This window comes from Chrysemys picta, chromosome 5 (genome assembly GCF_011386835.1).
Source record: "Chrysemys picta bellii isolate R12L10 chromosome 5, ASM1138683v2, whole genome shotgun sequence".
Classification (NCBI taxonomy): Eukaryota; Metazoa; Chordata; order Testudines; family Emydidae; genus Chrysemys; species Chrysemys picta.
Window position 1 is genome coordinate 116,107,276 of NC_088795.1, and position 17,436 is coordinate 116,124,711.

The window sequence follows — 17,436 nt, forward strand, 5'->3', positions numbered from 1 at the left end:
AAATGCATAGATATTTCAACATACAGTGTAAAAAGCAACAGAGGGTCCTGTGGCATCTTTAAGACTAACAGAAGTATTGGAGCATAAGCTTTCGTGGGTGAATGCCCACTTCATCAGACGCAAGACATATAGTGAAGTCTCTCCCTCCCAAAAATGGGAACTTTGTTATATTCTTACATTTCAAAATGAGATTTATGGATATTATATTGCAATGCCAGAGCCCCATGTTAAACTTGCAAGTCATTAGAAAATTGTTACATTCCAGCCCTGCATCTGTAGTAACTGCTATTTTTACTCCTCACCTATCTCTATATAAGATGTTCTCTCTGTGTAAGAATTTGTGAACTTAAGAATTTGAAAACTATGTATTCTATGTATTCAAAATACATCCACCTGAATCAATAAATAGTCTTTTCATCTCAGGATAATTGTGAGTGTTGGTTTTGGGGGAAATTTTTCCAGAGACTCCAGTCATTATATAAAAATGGAAGTACTCAAAATAGAAAAGAAATTGAAATATATTTTTGAACATTGTAACACAAGGGGAAAACACATGACTGAGGCATAATTGTTTTTTAGAAAGAATGTTTTTCAAGGTTTTTTTTTAAATGATTACTATTCTTAGCTCTAATTTGGTATGAAAAGACTCCTTCGCAAATATTGTGATATAGTGACGTGAAATCATCATACTTGGCTCAGGCATTTGCATCTATGAACACAGATACAGGATGAAAAAATTAAGTCACTGTATACCTTTCCCAACAGGATAGCATTATTTTTCTGAGTTGCTGATATTAAGCATAAAGGCATATGAAGCCCTATGGCATTGTATGTAGGGTGAATAAAAGTTGAGTGCTCTAGTGTCTGTTTTCCCCCCTCTAGATTCATTTGATCTGTTCTGTTTTGGGCAGAACTATTTACAGAGTGAAGCATATCACCTGCCTTGCCTCTTGCCCACCTTTGGGACACTACACGTGTCTGCGGGAAATAGGGAAAAAGTATCCCTGGTCCTCCTTTGAGGACAGAGGCTGGAGTACTACCTAGCCTTTTTGCAGGGCATACAAATAGACAGAGACTGAGGCTTTGCCATCCTTCCCACAAACTGAGCAACTCCATCAGGGCCTAGTAAAATCTGACTCTGGAATTCCAGGGCTAAGAAGCCCGCAAACTCTTCCACATGTGACTACCCCTCCAGCTCCTTCATATGAATAAGGACTTGGAGGTTTCCATCCAAGATGTCAAACTAGAGTAGGCACAATGCTAAGCAAACCAGCTTTAAATGCTGACAAAAAGTCACTAAAAGCAGCTTGTTCAGGAACTACTCAGCACAAGTCAGGAAGCCATAACATTTGTGAGATAAAAGCAAAATAGAAAGGAAGTTAAAATATGTTTTTGAACATTACAACACAAGGAGAAAATATATGACAAGGGAGAATTGTTTTTAGAAGGAATGTTTTCCCAGGGACTAATAGTGAATGTGATATGAAAGCTGCTGCAATATTATAAAGAACAAAAACCTATCCAGCTTCTAGTCTCACTTCAATTCTTCATTCCAGATCAAGCTCTCTACCAGTCAGTTCTGGAGGAGTCTGAGAAGCTGGACAGAGGCTAGGAAGTGGGAACAATAGCACTGACTCAAGCTCACAGTAGTTCATAGAGAAGGGCTATTAATATTTGCTATGAGCTGGCTAGCCCTTTGAGGTGAGCTGGGCTTAGCCATACCTATGACTTAGCAGCTGTCCCTCAGCCTCACTGATGAACTGATAACAGAAGAGCTAAATGGTGACCTCTCTTAGCTGTGATGGGGCTTAATTAGAAACTGACCCCAGCTGTGGTGGTGAAGGAGGGTAAATACTATTTAAATAGAGCTGAGAACTCCAGTGGAGTGGGACAGAGAGCCATAGATCACTCATGCTAACCTGCTAGAAAGCATAGACCACCAACACCACCCTACAGCTGCATGCTAACCCAACAGAACTGAAATAAAATTGAAGTGTTACAGCCCATAGGAAACTAGACTATCATGTGGCACAGGCAGAGAATAGGAGAGACTAAGGTGCACCAGGGCCAGAGTCCCTTCCCCCTATTGCAGGGAAATGATTAAGTGAGATATATCCAGATAATTCAGGCAAATGAGCTGCATCCGCACACACTGGAGGAAGGTAGAAAAAAACAGGTCACTGACAATCTGATGAGGGGGAAAATTCCTTCCTGGTGTCACATATGGCAATCAGTTAGACCCTGAGCAGGTGAGCAAGAACCAGCCAACCAAGCACCTGAGAGAATGTTCAGTGCCACCTCAGAGCCCTGACGTACCCCGGCCAATGTCCTACCTCTACCTGTGGCCATCCCTGATGCTTCAGTGGAAGGAGATTAAAAAATCCCTCCCAGAATACATGGTGGGAGAAATCTCTTTCTGACCCCTAGAGGCTGAAACCCTGAAGCATGGGCTTCAGGAACATATGACATAAATTGGAAGTGAGCCCCTGCCCCCTTCCATCACAAACAACCCTGTTACACAACTGCACTCAAAAAATTTTCCAGCTCTCTCTTCAAACTAATTAAGTTGTTTGTCCTCACAACTCCTACTGGGAGGCTGTTCCAGAACCTCACTCCTTTGATGGTTAGAGACCTTCCAATTTCCAGCTTGAATTTGTTCATGCCCAGTTTATACCTATTTGTTCTTGTGCCAACATTCTCCTTTAGCTTAAATAGCTCTTCACCCGCTCTAATATTTACCCCCCTAGTGTATTTCTAGTGAGCAATCATATCCCATCTCAGTCTTCTTTTTGTTAGATTAAACAAACCAAACTCTTCCAGTCTCCTCTCATAAGATAAGTCCTCCATTCACCTGATCATCAATCTTCTCTGCTCCTGTTCCAGTTTACATTCATCTCTCTTGAACTTGGGTGATCAGAATGGTACCCAGTATTCCAAGTAAGATCTTACCAATGCCTTGTAAAAAGTTATTAATACTTCTCTATCTCTGCTGGAAATGCCTTGCCTGATACATCTAGGATCACATTTGCCTTTTTCACAGCCACATCACATTGATGGCTCATAGCTATCCTGTGACTCACCAACACACCTAGGTCTCTCTCCTGCTATGTCACTTCCAACTGATGAGCCCCCCGCTTATAGCAGAAATTCTTAGTATTAGATCTTAAGTGTATGACCTTGCATTTTGTACTATTGAATTTCATCCCGTTTCTGTGACTCCAGTCTTCAAGGTCATCCAGAGCTTCCTATTTAATGTTCTGATTCTCCTCTGTATTGACAATGCTTCCCAACTTAGTATCATCAGCAAGTTTCATGCTACTTTTTGTGCCCAGGTCTATTGAATAAGATTGGCCCAAGTCTGATCTTTGAGGAACTCCACTAGTAGATCTCCCTCCAGTCCAATAGTTTCCTTTCAGCACAACCTGTTGCCTTCTCTCCTTGACCTTACCACCTTATAATGCTTCCCATCTTCTCTAATTTAACTAATAAATTCCCATGTGGCATTATTTAAAATGCTTTACTAAAGTCCAACTATGTTAGATCTATTGCATTTCCTTTATCTAAAAAATCAGTTATTTTCTCAAAGAAGGAATTGGGTTAGTCTGGCACTATGTATCTTTGATATATTCATGTTGCATTGCATTCCCTTTACCATTTACCTCTATGAATTTAGTTATTCTTTCCTTCACAATTTGTTCTAAAACCTTACATACTACTGAGGTCAGACTAGCAGGTCTGTAATTGCCTGGATCACTTTTTTTCCTTTCTTAAATATAGGTATTATATTAGCGAGTCTTCCATCATATGCTACTACCCCTGAAGAGCTAGGGAGAGTTCTCTCTGTCTCTGGGAAGGGCCTGCAGGAAGGTCCAGTAGTTTGTGAGTGGCTGTGACCAGAAAGCAAAGTTACAGGATCAGGGTTAACTCCTGTTGTGGGACCCTAGAACGGAGAGGAACCTCGAGTTAGAGCTAGAGCTGTGAGGACCAGCGCATTAGAAGCCCATGAGGGGTGGAAGACTAGTTTAAGTAGCACTTAGACTCCCAGCATGGAGAAGCCTGGGGGGGGGTCAATACTCTAACAAGGGGGAAGAATTGAAGTCTAGCCCCGGAGGGGTGAAAAGGCCTTTTGTTTAGAGTCAAGCCCAGGAGAGGTGAAGGACCTTTGGTAAAGCTGATGTCCGGAAGAGCACTGAACTGTTGTGTGACTTGGCCAGAGGGCTGAGACACAGAAGATTAGTGTGGGAGTTCGGGGAAGAGACCGGCTGGAAGTGGTCACTGTGGCTGAGGAAGTGGCCACCAGAGGCTGTGCAGGAGGCATAGTCCCCTGCAATGCTGTGTTCAGGCAGGAGGAAGCACCCTAGTGGTGAGGACATGCATTAACGATGTTATAGGTACGTCAACAGGACAACAACAATATTGGACTAAATATTCTATGCGCTGGCATAGAAAGTGAGCAATTCCCATTGACTTCGGTGGTGTGGGGCAGGGCTGAATTTGGTCCAATCTTTCTTTTAATTGCGGTTGTGTCTACTATCCACATTCCCCTCCTAATCCTCCCTCTCTTACACACAAACAAATATTTTGCTTCTAGCTACTTGGGCAGAAAACCTGCAAAGTATGTATGTGCGATAGCTGTACTTCATTTTGTACCCCTGCTGATCCTTCTGCAGAATCCATGACTTAGGGTGAGTTTAGCAGAGATCCACTGCAGAGACAGAGTTCATATCACAGTTAATAAGTATTTATATTTCTCTCCACTGTTCTCCTAAGCTCCTTTCTCTATGCTGTGCCTGTAACAGAACTGCTATTGTAGATAAGAAAACACTTGGCACAAACACAGTTATAGGAGTAATAACTACACGTTCGACAAACCCCTAACCTGCATTTTTTTTTTCAAGCATATCTAGTTATCTTTCAGGTTCCTAACGTTAATGCTTCTCCTCACAAAAAGGGTTCAGTCAGCAAGCCACTGCTTCGAACTTTGCTGGTAATAACAATGCCAAGTATTTGAGTACATTTGTGAAAGTTGTTGGGTGTCACAGGATGGCTTGGATCGAGGGTGTAACATAGGTTGCTAAATATAAATTGGTACACAACATAAAATTAATGGAGAAATTTGGCAATGCCCTGCACTGTGTGTAATGAATTCCTGTGCAAACGGAGTTACACAAGGAGGAGGCAAACACAACCTGGTGGTCCACGAGAGAGCACAGACTGCATCACTGAAAGGCATGACAGAGCATGCAATGCATGTTCTCCCCTCTTGAGGTACACAATGCTCTCCCTGAGAAAGTTTTGATCCACATGCATCTAGATAATAGTACACAGTCTGGCCTCACCTGGCCAGAAACACTTCCTTGCTGGCTGCACAAGTTTGATCTGTGCTGACAGAAGAGGTCTGGAAGGGAAACTGACAGTTCTTTATACTGCCAAATGCCAAATTCCTTCCAAAAGTTTCAAAGTGCAGCACTGTATCACTTTTAGAAAAAGAAATATAATATAATCTGTGTTTAGCATCAGCAGGTTTTTTTTAAAGGGCTAGTTTCAGTAAGTATTTGGAAATAAGAAGAAAGGCTAAGTAAAATATTTCCATGTTTTACAGGATGACAAACGTGCCTTATCATAGTTCTGTGCTTTTCTTCAGCCACAGGGATATTTTTTTTAGTCTCTTCATCCAGTGCCAAATAGCCAGACTTGGATTCACTGCAGCAATTCCAATTAGAAGATTAGGCTATAATATAGATATAAGTACGTAATGTGTATCTTAATTGTCAGTTTTGAATGCCTGTATTGTCAGAGGACTAGAGGAGCAGGATTCATACCACATATACTAGGGGATTTGTTTCCCTGATAGAAGCAGCTTTAATTTCTTCTAACCTTTTGTGTTCTGAGTGTAAAAATAGTGCTTGTATGTTTGCAGATGGTTAATGCTATTCAGCACCAGGGTACTCTCTCGAAAAATGCTAAGGAAATGTCCCTATTTGGCACTTCTGAAATCTTCATTTAACCAACATGGTGGTTAAGTTTTGTTATATTTATGTTCTTGTGGGCTTATTACAGGGGTGGGCAAACTACGGCTAGGGGGATGCATCTGGCCCTTCAGACATTTAAATCTGGCCCTCGAGCTCCCGCCGGGGAGCAGGGTCCGGGGCTTGCCCCACTCCAGCGATCCAGTCGGGGAGCAGGGTCGGGGGCTTGCCCCGCTCTGCACGTACTGTGGCTCTGCGCAGCTCCTGGAAGCAGTGGCATGTCCTCCTCTAACTCCTACACGTAGGGACAACTAAGGAGCTCTGCACGCTGCCCCCGCCCCAAGTGCCGCCTCCCACAGCTCCCATTGGCCAGGAACCACAGCCAATGGGAGCTGCAAGGGCAGTGCCTATGGACGGGGCAGCGTGCAGAGCTGCCTGGCTGTGCCTCCATATAGGAGCTGGAAGGGGTCATGCCGCTGCTTCTGGGAGCTGCTTGAGGTAAGCACCGCCCAGAGCCTGCACCCCGACCTCCTCCCACACCCCATCCCCTGCCCCAGCCCTGATCCCCCTCCTGCCCTCTGAACCCCTTGGTCCCAGCCCGAAGCACCCTCCTGCACCCCAAACCCTCATTCCCAGCCCTACCCCAGAGCCTGCACCCCCAGCTAGAGCCCTCCCCCCCCCCGCACCCAACCCTTTGCCCCAGCCCGGAGCCCCAGCCCGCACACTGAACTCATTTCTGGACCCACCACAGAGCCTGCACACCCAGCCGGAGCCCTCACCCCCTCCCGCACCCCAAACCCCAATTTCGTGAGCATTCATGGCCCGCCATACAATTTCCAGATCCAGATGTGGCCCTTGGGCCAAAAAGTTTGCCTACCCCTGGGTTATTTTATTTGATCTTGGGATAACTGGTGAGTTTGTTTATTTGTGTGTGTCCTTTTAAAATGTTATCAAGGACATCCAGGGTACGGCTACGCTGTAAAAAAAGAAGCAGAAGCTTGCGTCAACTGACTCAAACTTGTGCTATAGGGTTGAAAGGCGCAGTGTAGACATATGGGCTTAGAGCAGTGTAGACATTTGTGCTCGATCTGCAGCCTGGTCTCTGAAACAACAGTGAGGGGGGACAGTCTTGGAATCCAGGTTACAACTGAAGCCCAAATGTCTATGTTGCTATTTTTAGTTCTGTAGCGTGAGTTGGGGTGAGCGGAGCTGCATTTTTTTTTTGTGCTGTAGACGTACCCCAACACAGTTTAATTGTAGTGTACTAACAATTTAAATAAGCAAATATATATTGATCACCATTTTAAAATTTTTGCCAATGATCAGTTACATAAATCTGCTCAGTAGGTGTTAATAAGAGAAGCTGTTCCAAATGTTTATTTAGTTTTTTGGGGATTTTTTAAAAAGACATTTAAAAAAGGAAATAAATATTAACAAATTATCAGTCTTGATACCAACATTCACCTAAGTTAAAAACAAAACACGGCTCTGTATGGATGCTGGAGTCTGCCCAGGTGGAACCACTGGCAGTTGGATGGCCTCAGTATTTTATTTGTTTACCTGAGCATCAGTTTTATTCAATGTTATCTACTACTCACAACACTGAATAAAATGTTGTCTTCTGTATATTTTTTCCCACTGAGCATCCTATTACTGATGTACAGTGGGAAAGGGGCTTTTTGGACTAAAAATAATATAGGCTCCAATTCAGCAAAACATTTAAGCGCGTGGGATAAAACTTTTCAAAAGCACCTAAGTGACTTAGGAACCTAAGTCTCATTTTTTTAAAAAAAGAGATAGTTAGCAGTTAGGTTCTCCATGCCCATCAGAAGTATTAAGATCCCTAATTCCCATTTAGGTAGACACCTGAATACATTTGAGGATGTGGACCTAAAGGCCTATGTGGCCCATCAGTGAGTGTGTATTAGAGAAAATATGAGTTGTTATGAGATATGAGCCTCGAGCTACAGAGTCTTGGCTCTTTAACTCAAGCTGTAGCATCCAGTGCTTTTAGCTCTGAAGGTCCCTGATTCAATTTTTAGTGGGTTAGCCAAGATGGTAGCCATCATACCACCTCATTTTTGAAAGAGAGACTTCGGTGCATCTGAGAATTTTACCTATGATTAACTTTAAGTATGTCCCATTTACTTAAACTCCACTGATTTCAGTTTTGCTTCATCAGAGTCATAATGCCTGTGACCGATGCCTTTGCTGACCAGAATGCTAGTACTAAGCTACAGTGTTTGAGAAAAAAGATTTTATCAGAAAAGGAAATGAGCAACACAATGCTCGCTAAACCACAATATAACAAAATTACCTTGTGATTTCTAAGCCGCTAAAGTTTTAATCACACTTCCGCGCACACCATGTGTAACATTTTTAACCACAGTTCAGGATCTAAGCTAGTTATTTTACTAGTGCCTTAATAGTGAAATTAATTAACAATTGCCCTGGTAAACACTTATACTGAACATAATTTTGAGTTATGGAGTAGGATAAGCGGCACTGAGATATGAAACAGGCTCCTTTGGTCACATCTAGCACTATTGTTCAGCTGTAAAGTTTAAAACAGACATTTTCCCTGCAGAAATAATGGCCTAGTGTTTCTTTTGAGACAGTGTTTCTGTCAAGGAACCTGATCCTGCAGGCATTACTCACATGAGTAATTCTCATCCCATGATTAGTCCCATTGATTTTTTGGGAGTGTAACTACATAATGCACAGGTTCCCACAGCCTAAATGTATTCCATGGTCCACTTCTTTCCTGCTGACCTACTTTTTTGTCATTGTGCTCATCCTATCTGTTAGGTGTAGCTGTCTGTTTTCTCTTGTCCTTTATTTAGATTGTTAGCTCCTTGGACAAGAATGGCTTTTCTTATGTACTTATGCCTAGCACATTGGGGCCCTGGTCTATGATTGGGGCCCCTAGTTGCTGCTGCACTATAAATAATACTAATAATGTTCAACCAACCTGAAAGTGCCTGTGAACCTTTTGGGCCAGACTGTGAAATGTACAATTTCTTGTGACTAAAGATTACTCACAGGAATAACTGTTGCATTATCAGTGGAAATTAGCAATCTAATGAAAAAAGCAAATAGCCAGTATTGGACTCATTTAAAGTGCTGCAGTTGGATGTGAAAATATTGAATGGGATACTACCAGTTTTTCTTTGTGTCACTGTTCACACGTGGGACAAATTTATGGAGAGTGAAGAGCTAGGAGAAATGAATATGAATCTCTAACTCTTTTTAGGCTGTGCATTGATCCTGTTATTGCTTAGAGCCATATTCTGATATCCTCACTCAGGGTAAGTTGCACTTTACACCGATGTAGTGCCATTGAAGTCAATGGAACTGTGTGAAGTAAGATACCCCTGAATTTGAGTAAGTGTACCAGAATATGGCCCTTAGTGTCATGATTCTTGGCAAATTTCAGATTTTGGAACAGAAACTTTTATATATCCATTTCATCATGAATTAATCATAATCTATTATAATAGAATCCATCATGCTGAATTCAGCTGGCATTAGTGTAAATGTCAAATGCATTTCTGTAGGTGTTTCACTGCATTTTGCCAGCAATTAAACATTAGTCAATGGACACTTAAAATTAATGCTACCCTACATTTCCTCCTCCTTAATATCTTTGATGGCCATAAATAATGTGACTTGAATTATGAATTGAAATGGGCATCATGGTACTTTGTGTCAATGAAGGGCACGGTCACAGATATGGAATTAAGATTTCCGAACATGCTCTAGCTAGAGAATGAATATCATTGATTGCAAAGGCTGGAAAATGCTACCATTAACTTAAAAGCCACTAACTCCCTTCTGTAACAAAGCAGAATGGGTGCTAAATGGCGTGGAAAACTCCCCATCATGCAGAAGGAGGGAGCAGTGCCTCTGTTGCACGAATCAGAGACCACAGCAAAACCCTGCATAAGAAAGCTGCATTGTTGGGCTCTGTGGATCTGGAGTGAGCAAGCCAGAAATTGAGCTAGGGAAAACTGCTCACCAGGGAATTGTCACCCTTGAAATCTATGGGGATTATGCAGTAAGCTAGTTGTAAGACCCTTTTCCTGCAAATACGTAAGTGCATGATTAACTTTAAGCATGGGAGTAGTCTTTAGAAATTAAGCTTGCAGGAGTTTACAGGATTAAGTCATATATCAGTATTATTTCACCGGGGTTTCTCTGCCTTCTAGAAGAAACCCCACTCCAAAGGGGTCTCAGAAGCAACTGCAAGTGGACAGGGCATGGCACGGAAGCAGAGCTATGTTGCCATGAAGGCAGCAATTGGGGCAGGAGCTTCATGTATGCCCTACTGTTCAGCAAGTGTCCCACTGTCCATAAGAACAGCCCTACCAGGGCAAACCAAAGGTCCATCTAGCCCCATGTGCTGAGTTCTGATAGTGGCCAGTGCCAGCTGCTTCAGGGGGAATGAACAGAACCGGGCAATTTTGAGTGATCCATCCCCTGTTTTCCAGTCACAGCTTCTGGCATGGAGTTTGTGGCTGGACAGCCATAGGTTTTGGTAGCTTAATTCCCTTTCCTTTCCACAAAAAGTTAATGCATCCCCACTCTAATGGAATAATGTCACTGGGAGTTGGAATTCAAAGTTTCCTGTCACCCATGGGTTTTTCCTCCCCCTTCCTTTTTGCATCAGGAACAATTTGGTTCTAAATTGTTAAAAACAAGAACCGGCAAAGCCAAATCCTCCCATTAGGGATAAGGGGGAAAAGACATGGGGGGGAGAAATGTCATTCAGCTATATATATAGTTTCCCAGATTTGAAAAACTTCTAAGCTACCTGGGCCTCATTTTGCTCCCATGAAAGCTTGTTTCCAACTTATTACTATTTTCTAATTAAGTTATTTTCTACTGAACCAGAGTCAACAGGAAAACTATAGTAGAACGGCCAATAGATCTGAAAAACAGGAAACTAACTTTGCCAATGAATAGGTAAGTAATTTTTTTATTTTTAAAGCACTGATAAATGTACTATTTATACTATTTAAATACTATAAAATGTATTATTGATGTACAGCTGCTTCAAACGCTGGCCAGCTAAAGGTCAGATGAATCCAGTGTGGTTTGAAGAGAGCTCACTAAACAGGAAACCACTCAGCTTCATTTTTTGTTCGGTAGCTGCTACAAGAGATAAGACAAAAAAGAGCAGAAGATATAGGACAGCGCTAAGTACAGGGGGGAGTTTGAAGCCCAAAGATTTAGAGCTGATATTTTGCTAACCCTGAGCGTTTCCTAGAGTAGCTGCTCAGATATTAGGGTGATGGGCTGTGTGTAAATTTATTCCTAATCCTGGCTACATCTATATTCAAAAACATAGTTATTTTCCTGTTTTTTAATAGTTGGTAGGTGTTCAAATACCACAATGATGGATCCATATAAGTACTGGGACAGATAAATAGATCTGAGGTACAAAGGGTGAGGAGGGATGAGGGTGACAGACAGAGCCATCATTCCAACAGTGAAGGGAGAGATCCGTGCATATGGATCCTCTGTGCTCACATCTTGGTGGTTCATTGGGGCGCATGCTAAGTCACTGGATCAGTACAGATTCAGAAGGCAAGGTACCATCTACTGAATCACTAATACAGGACTTATACTATTTACCTACAAGGCTTAATTAATTCGTATTTGTAAAATGCTTTTAGATTCTTGCATAGGAAAAATGGGGTCCTATGTAACTGCAACATATTTCTGGCAATAGAACCAAGACAAAGAGGCCCCAAAATCATCAAATTTCCTACAGTTACCAAAAATGTTTTCTCACTTAAATGATTAGCAGTTCCCTCATTCTGTTATGCTAATCCTTCAATGAGGTTTTGATAAACTTGCTAATATTTTGGTGAATGCATTTGTTCTCTTTTACTTATTTAGATCTTGGCCAAACATGAAGGCAGCAAGTAAACTGGAGTTAAACCACAGAGGTAAAAGACTATGTTACTATTTATACCATGTTTCTTCTCAATAATATTTTTCGTTCTGTTTTCTTTTTACCATGCTTATTACCCTTGGTGTCATCAATAGTTTGCGATATGCAAAGAATATAGAATCAGAACCCAGGTGTGTTGATCTATTGTAAGAAATATACACAACTCAGGTGTCAACTAATGAATGAGGCCAAAAGCTACCAGCACACAAGAAGACGACTGATTTTGTGGCCTCATGCATTAAAAAGTTCTACATCACAATAAGTTATCCTGCTGCATATAAAATGGAGATTTAAAACAACAAACATTGAATTGTTAATGAAATGGTTCATTGCTTCTAAAAACCATGGGAGGAAAGAATGTATAAAGCTTTTTTTTAAAAGTGCCTTTTTATCTATATCTATCTTGCCCCATTTAGGCTCCCATCCTGCAATGAGATCTGCTAGCACAGACCTCTGTTCCTGTGCCGAGTTTCATGGGCACAGGTGTCTGTACCATCAGATCTGATTTAAATGATCAAAACAGTTGATCGCTTCTAAAACACTTGGGGGTTTAACCTTTTGCAAAACAAAAAATCAATTTTAATTTAGAAAAAAAAAGTAAACATCTCCTATTTATAAGGTCCTAATCCTAATTATAAGATGCTCTCTAGACCTCATTAGTAAAGCAGTTAAGCACATGTTTAACATTAAGCATGTATTCAAGTCACATTGACTTTGTGGGTAAAATTTTGGCTCCACTATAATCAGTGGGGGGAAATTCCCACTGACATCCATGGGCCCAGGATTTCACCCCATGATTTTAATGGAACATGCTTAATGTAAAGAATGTTTGTCTGTGCTTTGCTGAATCAAGGGCTCTATTAAACACGTGTGCTGGATGTAAAGCCAGTACCCTACATTTATTGTACAACATGTGCATCTTACCACATGTTACACATTCACACATAAAGGACTGTTTGCTAAAATGGGTACATCCACCACCCCCTTACTTTTTACTTTAAATTAGCATCACAGGGCTTTTTTAATAGAAGATGTTATGGGGTGTATAAACCCAGCACTTGGTCTGAAGGGGTTAAAGAGCAACTCGGGGCCCAGCTGACCTTGCCCAGCTGCAGAGCATGTTCCAGATGGAGGTAGAGCTTAAAAGGAATCCAGACAGCTCTGGGAAAGAGGAGCCTACTGTTGGCCTCAGACAGGCTAAAGGTATAGTTAGTGTATTTTTTTCATTACCTTTTGCTACAGACTGCAAAGCTTGGATTATAGAGAAAGGGGTAGGAAGTGGCCCAGGGAGGGTAGCCTTAAGGTGCTCTTGGGTGCCAGACCTTGGTATCTATCAGAGGACCCAGGTTCCCCTATTAAGAAGGAAGTGATCCCCGGGTTCCCCGTATTAAGAAGGAAGTGACCTCCTAACCACTAGGTGATGTTTCCAAAAAGCACCAATAGGAAATAGGTTTTGTGGTGAAAAGAACCAACTCAGATAAAATAAAACCAACCTGTCTGGTGGTTTTGGTGACATGTGTTTTCTTTTGATTCACTTCCAAGTGGACAAGTGGCCACATCACAGCAAAACCTCACTACAGCTGGCACTTACTGGCATCTTCCTGCCCCCTCCCCCTAGTCTCGGAAGAGAGGCCAGCCTATTCTCCTGCTCATCCCTTGAATTGAACCCACATAATTTTTGAGGATCCTGCAGGTCCTCACTAAGGCCTAAAACAGAGATGCCTAAATACATGAGATGGGCATTTTTCATGATATTTCCAGACAAACTAGAAACTGCCTATGAGAGCCTTACCCTTGAAAAATTTCCAACCCAATTTTGTACATCTGAAGGTTGGGCTGTTTTTAAAACACAACTTCCTGTCTGATGTCACTATTAGAAACATAATGAAATCACTGACCTTTCAAATACCTTCTTGTACTGAAGTCCATGGGTGCAGATTCAGACCCTGTGAACTCCTATTTTAATTAGTGTGACCTCAGAATCAAAGTTGTCCCTGCTTTCTCATTTAAAGTAAAAAGGCAATTTTGATACTCGGTACTAATGTGCAATATAGTAACGCGTGGCACTTTGGTCTGCATCAATGTTTCTCATCCAGTGGGTCAGAACCTCCGTGGGAGATCACCACATGTTGAAAATTTTATTCTAATCTAAAGCAAAGAAAATCTCATGCCCCAAAATTCCTGCAGCCCCTTACACTTCAGCTGTTTTCTGTCAACCTTTTGAAATACACACACATAATTATATGAGCTTATTGTTATCATTGATACATTTACTTTATAGTAAATGTGTAAGGGAGCTGTGAAAATGTTTTGACTTTGAATAAGGGGTCACCAACCTGGAAATGCTGAGAAACGCTGAGTCTACACCAACTATAAGTCTTCAGTTTCCAATGAAAATAACAGTGATAAGAAGAGGTCAATTTGATTATAGACTCTTTGGCACAAAGACTGTCTCCTACATGTGCTTGTACAACACCAGCACAATGGGGCCCTGATCAGACTGAGACCTGAGGGTATGAGCACATTACAAATAATAAAGAAATGAATACCATCCTGAAAAGTGTTGAGAGCTCTCAATTAGCATGCACCTTTCAAATGGTGCTCAGTGTTTTGCAAGATCAGGCCCCAATACACATTGTGTCGGTTGTGTTACATTACTGTATATAAGGTTTGTCACTACTATAGAAAAGGTATTGAACTGAAAGTCCATCATGACATAAGAGGAAGATTCTGCCTCCTGTACTGGCTGGTTTGCATTACTCAGTCAGCAGAAAGGAGCTGGACAAATAACTTAACCAGAAACTGAGGGTTCTCCTTGTGTAAAGGGAATCCCTAGATAGAACAGTGCCAGCACTGTGGCTCTGTGACCATCCTCACCACCCTTTGTCAGAAGAGGTGTTCCCAGAAGAAAGGAGGCATGGCTGGGATGCCTCTGAGCTCCAGTGATCTCTGACTCAGACTCATGGACATTAAAGGCCAGATGGGACCATCATGATCATCTAGTTGGTCCTCCTCCACATTAGAGGCCACAGAACCTCACCCACTTTACTATAATGGCTTGGGGCTCTGGGCATACAGGTGTAAATTTAAGTTACTGATGTCTTTGTGCTGCTCTAATTTATGCTGGGAACGACGCCACCTCTGCATGGTCCTGTTCCAAATTCCACTTGATTACACTAGAGAATGTGGCCAATAATATTGATCTATGTGACTCATTTTCCTGTCATGTTGAGGATGTTTAATTTGGAACTCAAGGACTATAGAGTCATTTTTATAACTTGAAACAGAAAACCAAAGAATGAAACTTTAAAGCACTGGTTTGTTTTCATCATTATTTTTTGTAGGGCCTGATTCTCCTCTCACTTACACTGGTGTAAATCAGGAGTAACTTCAGTGAAGTCAATGGAGCTATAGTAGTAAATTGGTGTAAGTGAGCAGAGAGTCAGGCCCATAGTTTGCAGGAGTCTGTTTCTCCTCCCCCATGGATGACTATATGAACAGAGATAACAGTAGTACAGGTACAGTACAAATGAACATTTAATGCCATCTGCTGGGCCATGCAAAATTGTGCAATATTTTGTTGCTGGGATCATGTATTGCATTTAACTTACAGAAGAACAATGATGCATAAAAGAGTGTTTCTTTTGTTTTGTTTTTTGGTCAGGGTCAGTTAGAATGACCAAAGGATCTACACAACACAATATATATCAAATGGGAGCATGCATAGGTAAACAAGCTATGTGAAAAAATCAAAACTATATTGACTTCTTTGATTATATTGCCCCTTTCCAGGTGGGTGGGATGGCTGCTGAAAATTTGAAACTCTGGTCACATAGGAGAGGAAGGCTACTCCCAGTCGTTAAGCCTAGGACTCAGGAGTCCTAGAGGCAATTCTCTGCTTTTCCCCAGACTTCCTGTGTGATCTTGGGCAAGTCAGTCTCTCTGTGACCCAGTCTCCCAGGTAATGGGAATTATGCTTCTTCCTTACCTCACAAGAGTGTAATACACTAAAGACTGTGAGGAGAGCTGGTTGGGAATTTTTCAATTTTTTTTTTTCCACCAAACAATACTGATTTGTTGAAACTGAAACGGTTGTGAAATGGAGTCCTTTTTAATGAAATTCCCAGCTTGAAAAAAAAAAAATGATGAGATAAGTTCTAAAAGTATCAAAACATTTTATCTTGACATTTTCAAAAAGAAAAATTCAATTTTTCTGATTTGAAATTATGTTTACTTTAGAATTTAATCCAGAGTATAAAGAGGTTAAAAAAGAAAAAAAAGTTGAAATCAAAATGAAACACTTCAAAATTATAAAAATGAAACATTTTGATTGCCCAGAACCAAACAAATTGGGGGTTTTTTCAGTTCACAAATAGTTGAGATTTTAACTTTTTGTCCTGATTTGAGACAGGAAGAAATTTTGAGCTCCCAAAAATATCCATGGGACAGGAAAACTGTTTTCTTCTAAGCTCTAACTGTGAGGTGCTCAGATGCTGTGGTGATGGGGGACCATAAAACTATTTACAATATTTTTATTTATTATTTAGGCACCTAGCTTTAGGCACCCATTTGAGAAAAACTTGGCTTTGATAGCCTCTGTGCAGATGAAATAAGGGTGGGTCTGAGGTTCCATAAGACTCTTTCCTTACTAATGTATCTACTCAGGGGCAGCCAGCATTTGTCACTATGTGCGCTATGTGAATATTTTCAGTATATTATAAAGTTAACTAAGTTCTGTTCCCTTTAATAAAATGCTAAATAATGTATCACTCTTCTATATAGAATATATAATACTTGCTGTAATCTTTCTGACCACTTTATTTAGAAGGCAAGAGCAGAAATATTCCTGGAAAAACATCTAATTTTGTAAGTATTTTTTGCCATTTCTTTCGAAAATTTTGCTTTACTTTCACTTCAACTTGAAATTTAAGCTTGTCGCCTGCTGTAGTGCTGTTGTGGGAAGACCATCCTTTCTGTCTGAGCACATGGAATATAGAGTGGGATTTTGAAAAGTGCTTAGTGTTGGCATAATTCTGCTCCTAGTGGAATCAATGAGAGCTTTAAATTGACTTCAGTGGGAGCAGGATTAGGCCAATGCTTGTTTTTGAAAATACCAGGAATAGGGTTCATTTTCTGCATATAGCTATGTTCTGTTTGAACTACAGTATCATTGTATTTAGAATAATCATTCAGTATCAAATCTACAAAAGTATAAGATGCATCTGTTCTCTAGTGTGTAATTTTGTATTAAAATAAACATGGAAAATGGCTATTTCCAGATAGGCTTGGAACTTCTGAAGCTGACAGGAGCAGACTACTCAGCAGCCAATTGCTTATCTATGGCCTGATTCTGTGTCACTTGAGTACCTCAAAAATCACTCTAAAGTCAATAGAAGTTGGGGTAAACAAGAATGGCAAGACCATGTGTTATAAATTGGACAATTAGTACCCAAGTAGTGCCAACAGAAGAGCTGGACAAATAAAAACATTGCAGTGAACTTTCATTCA

General features: G+C 41.0%; 2 protein-coding genes across 12 annotated transcripts in view; one reads left to right on the forward strand and one right to left on the reverse strand.

The window, feature by feature from the left end:
- Positions 1 to 17,436, reverse strand: part of ZNF518B (zinc finger protein 518B) — a 429,620-nt gene that overhangs the window by 195,782 nt on the left and 216,402 nt on the right. The gene's annotated exons all lie outside the window — the stretch shown is intronic.
- The window catches only part of LOC135972110 (cytokine-dependent hematopoietic cell linker-like), a 74,336-nt gene that overhangs the window by 28,411 nt on the left and 28,489 nt on the right, over positions 1 to 17,436 (forward strand). Inside the window, exons 3-5 of the mRNA XM_065598517.1 lie at positions 10,863 to 10,934; positions 11,874 to 11,923; positions 16,754 to 16,794. Coding sequence (XP_065454589.1) covers positions 10,863 to 10,934; positions 11,874 to 11,923; positions 16,754 to 16,794 — 163 coding nt within the window. The remainder of the gene's footprint in view (positions 1 to 10,862; positions 10,935 to 11,873; positions 11,924 to 16,753; positions 16,795 to 17,436) is intronic.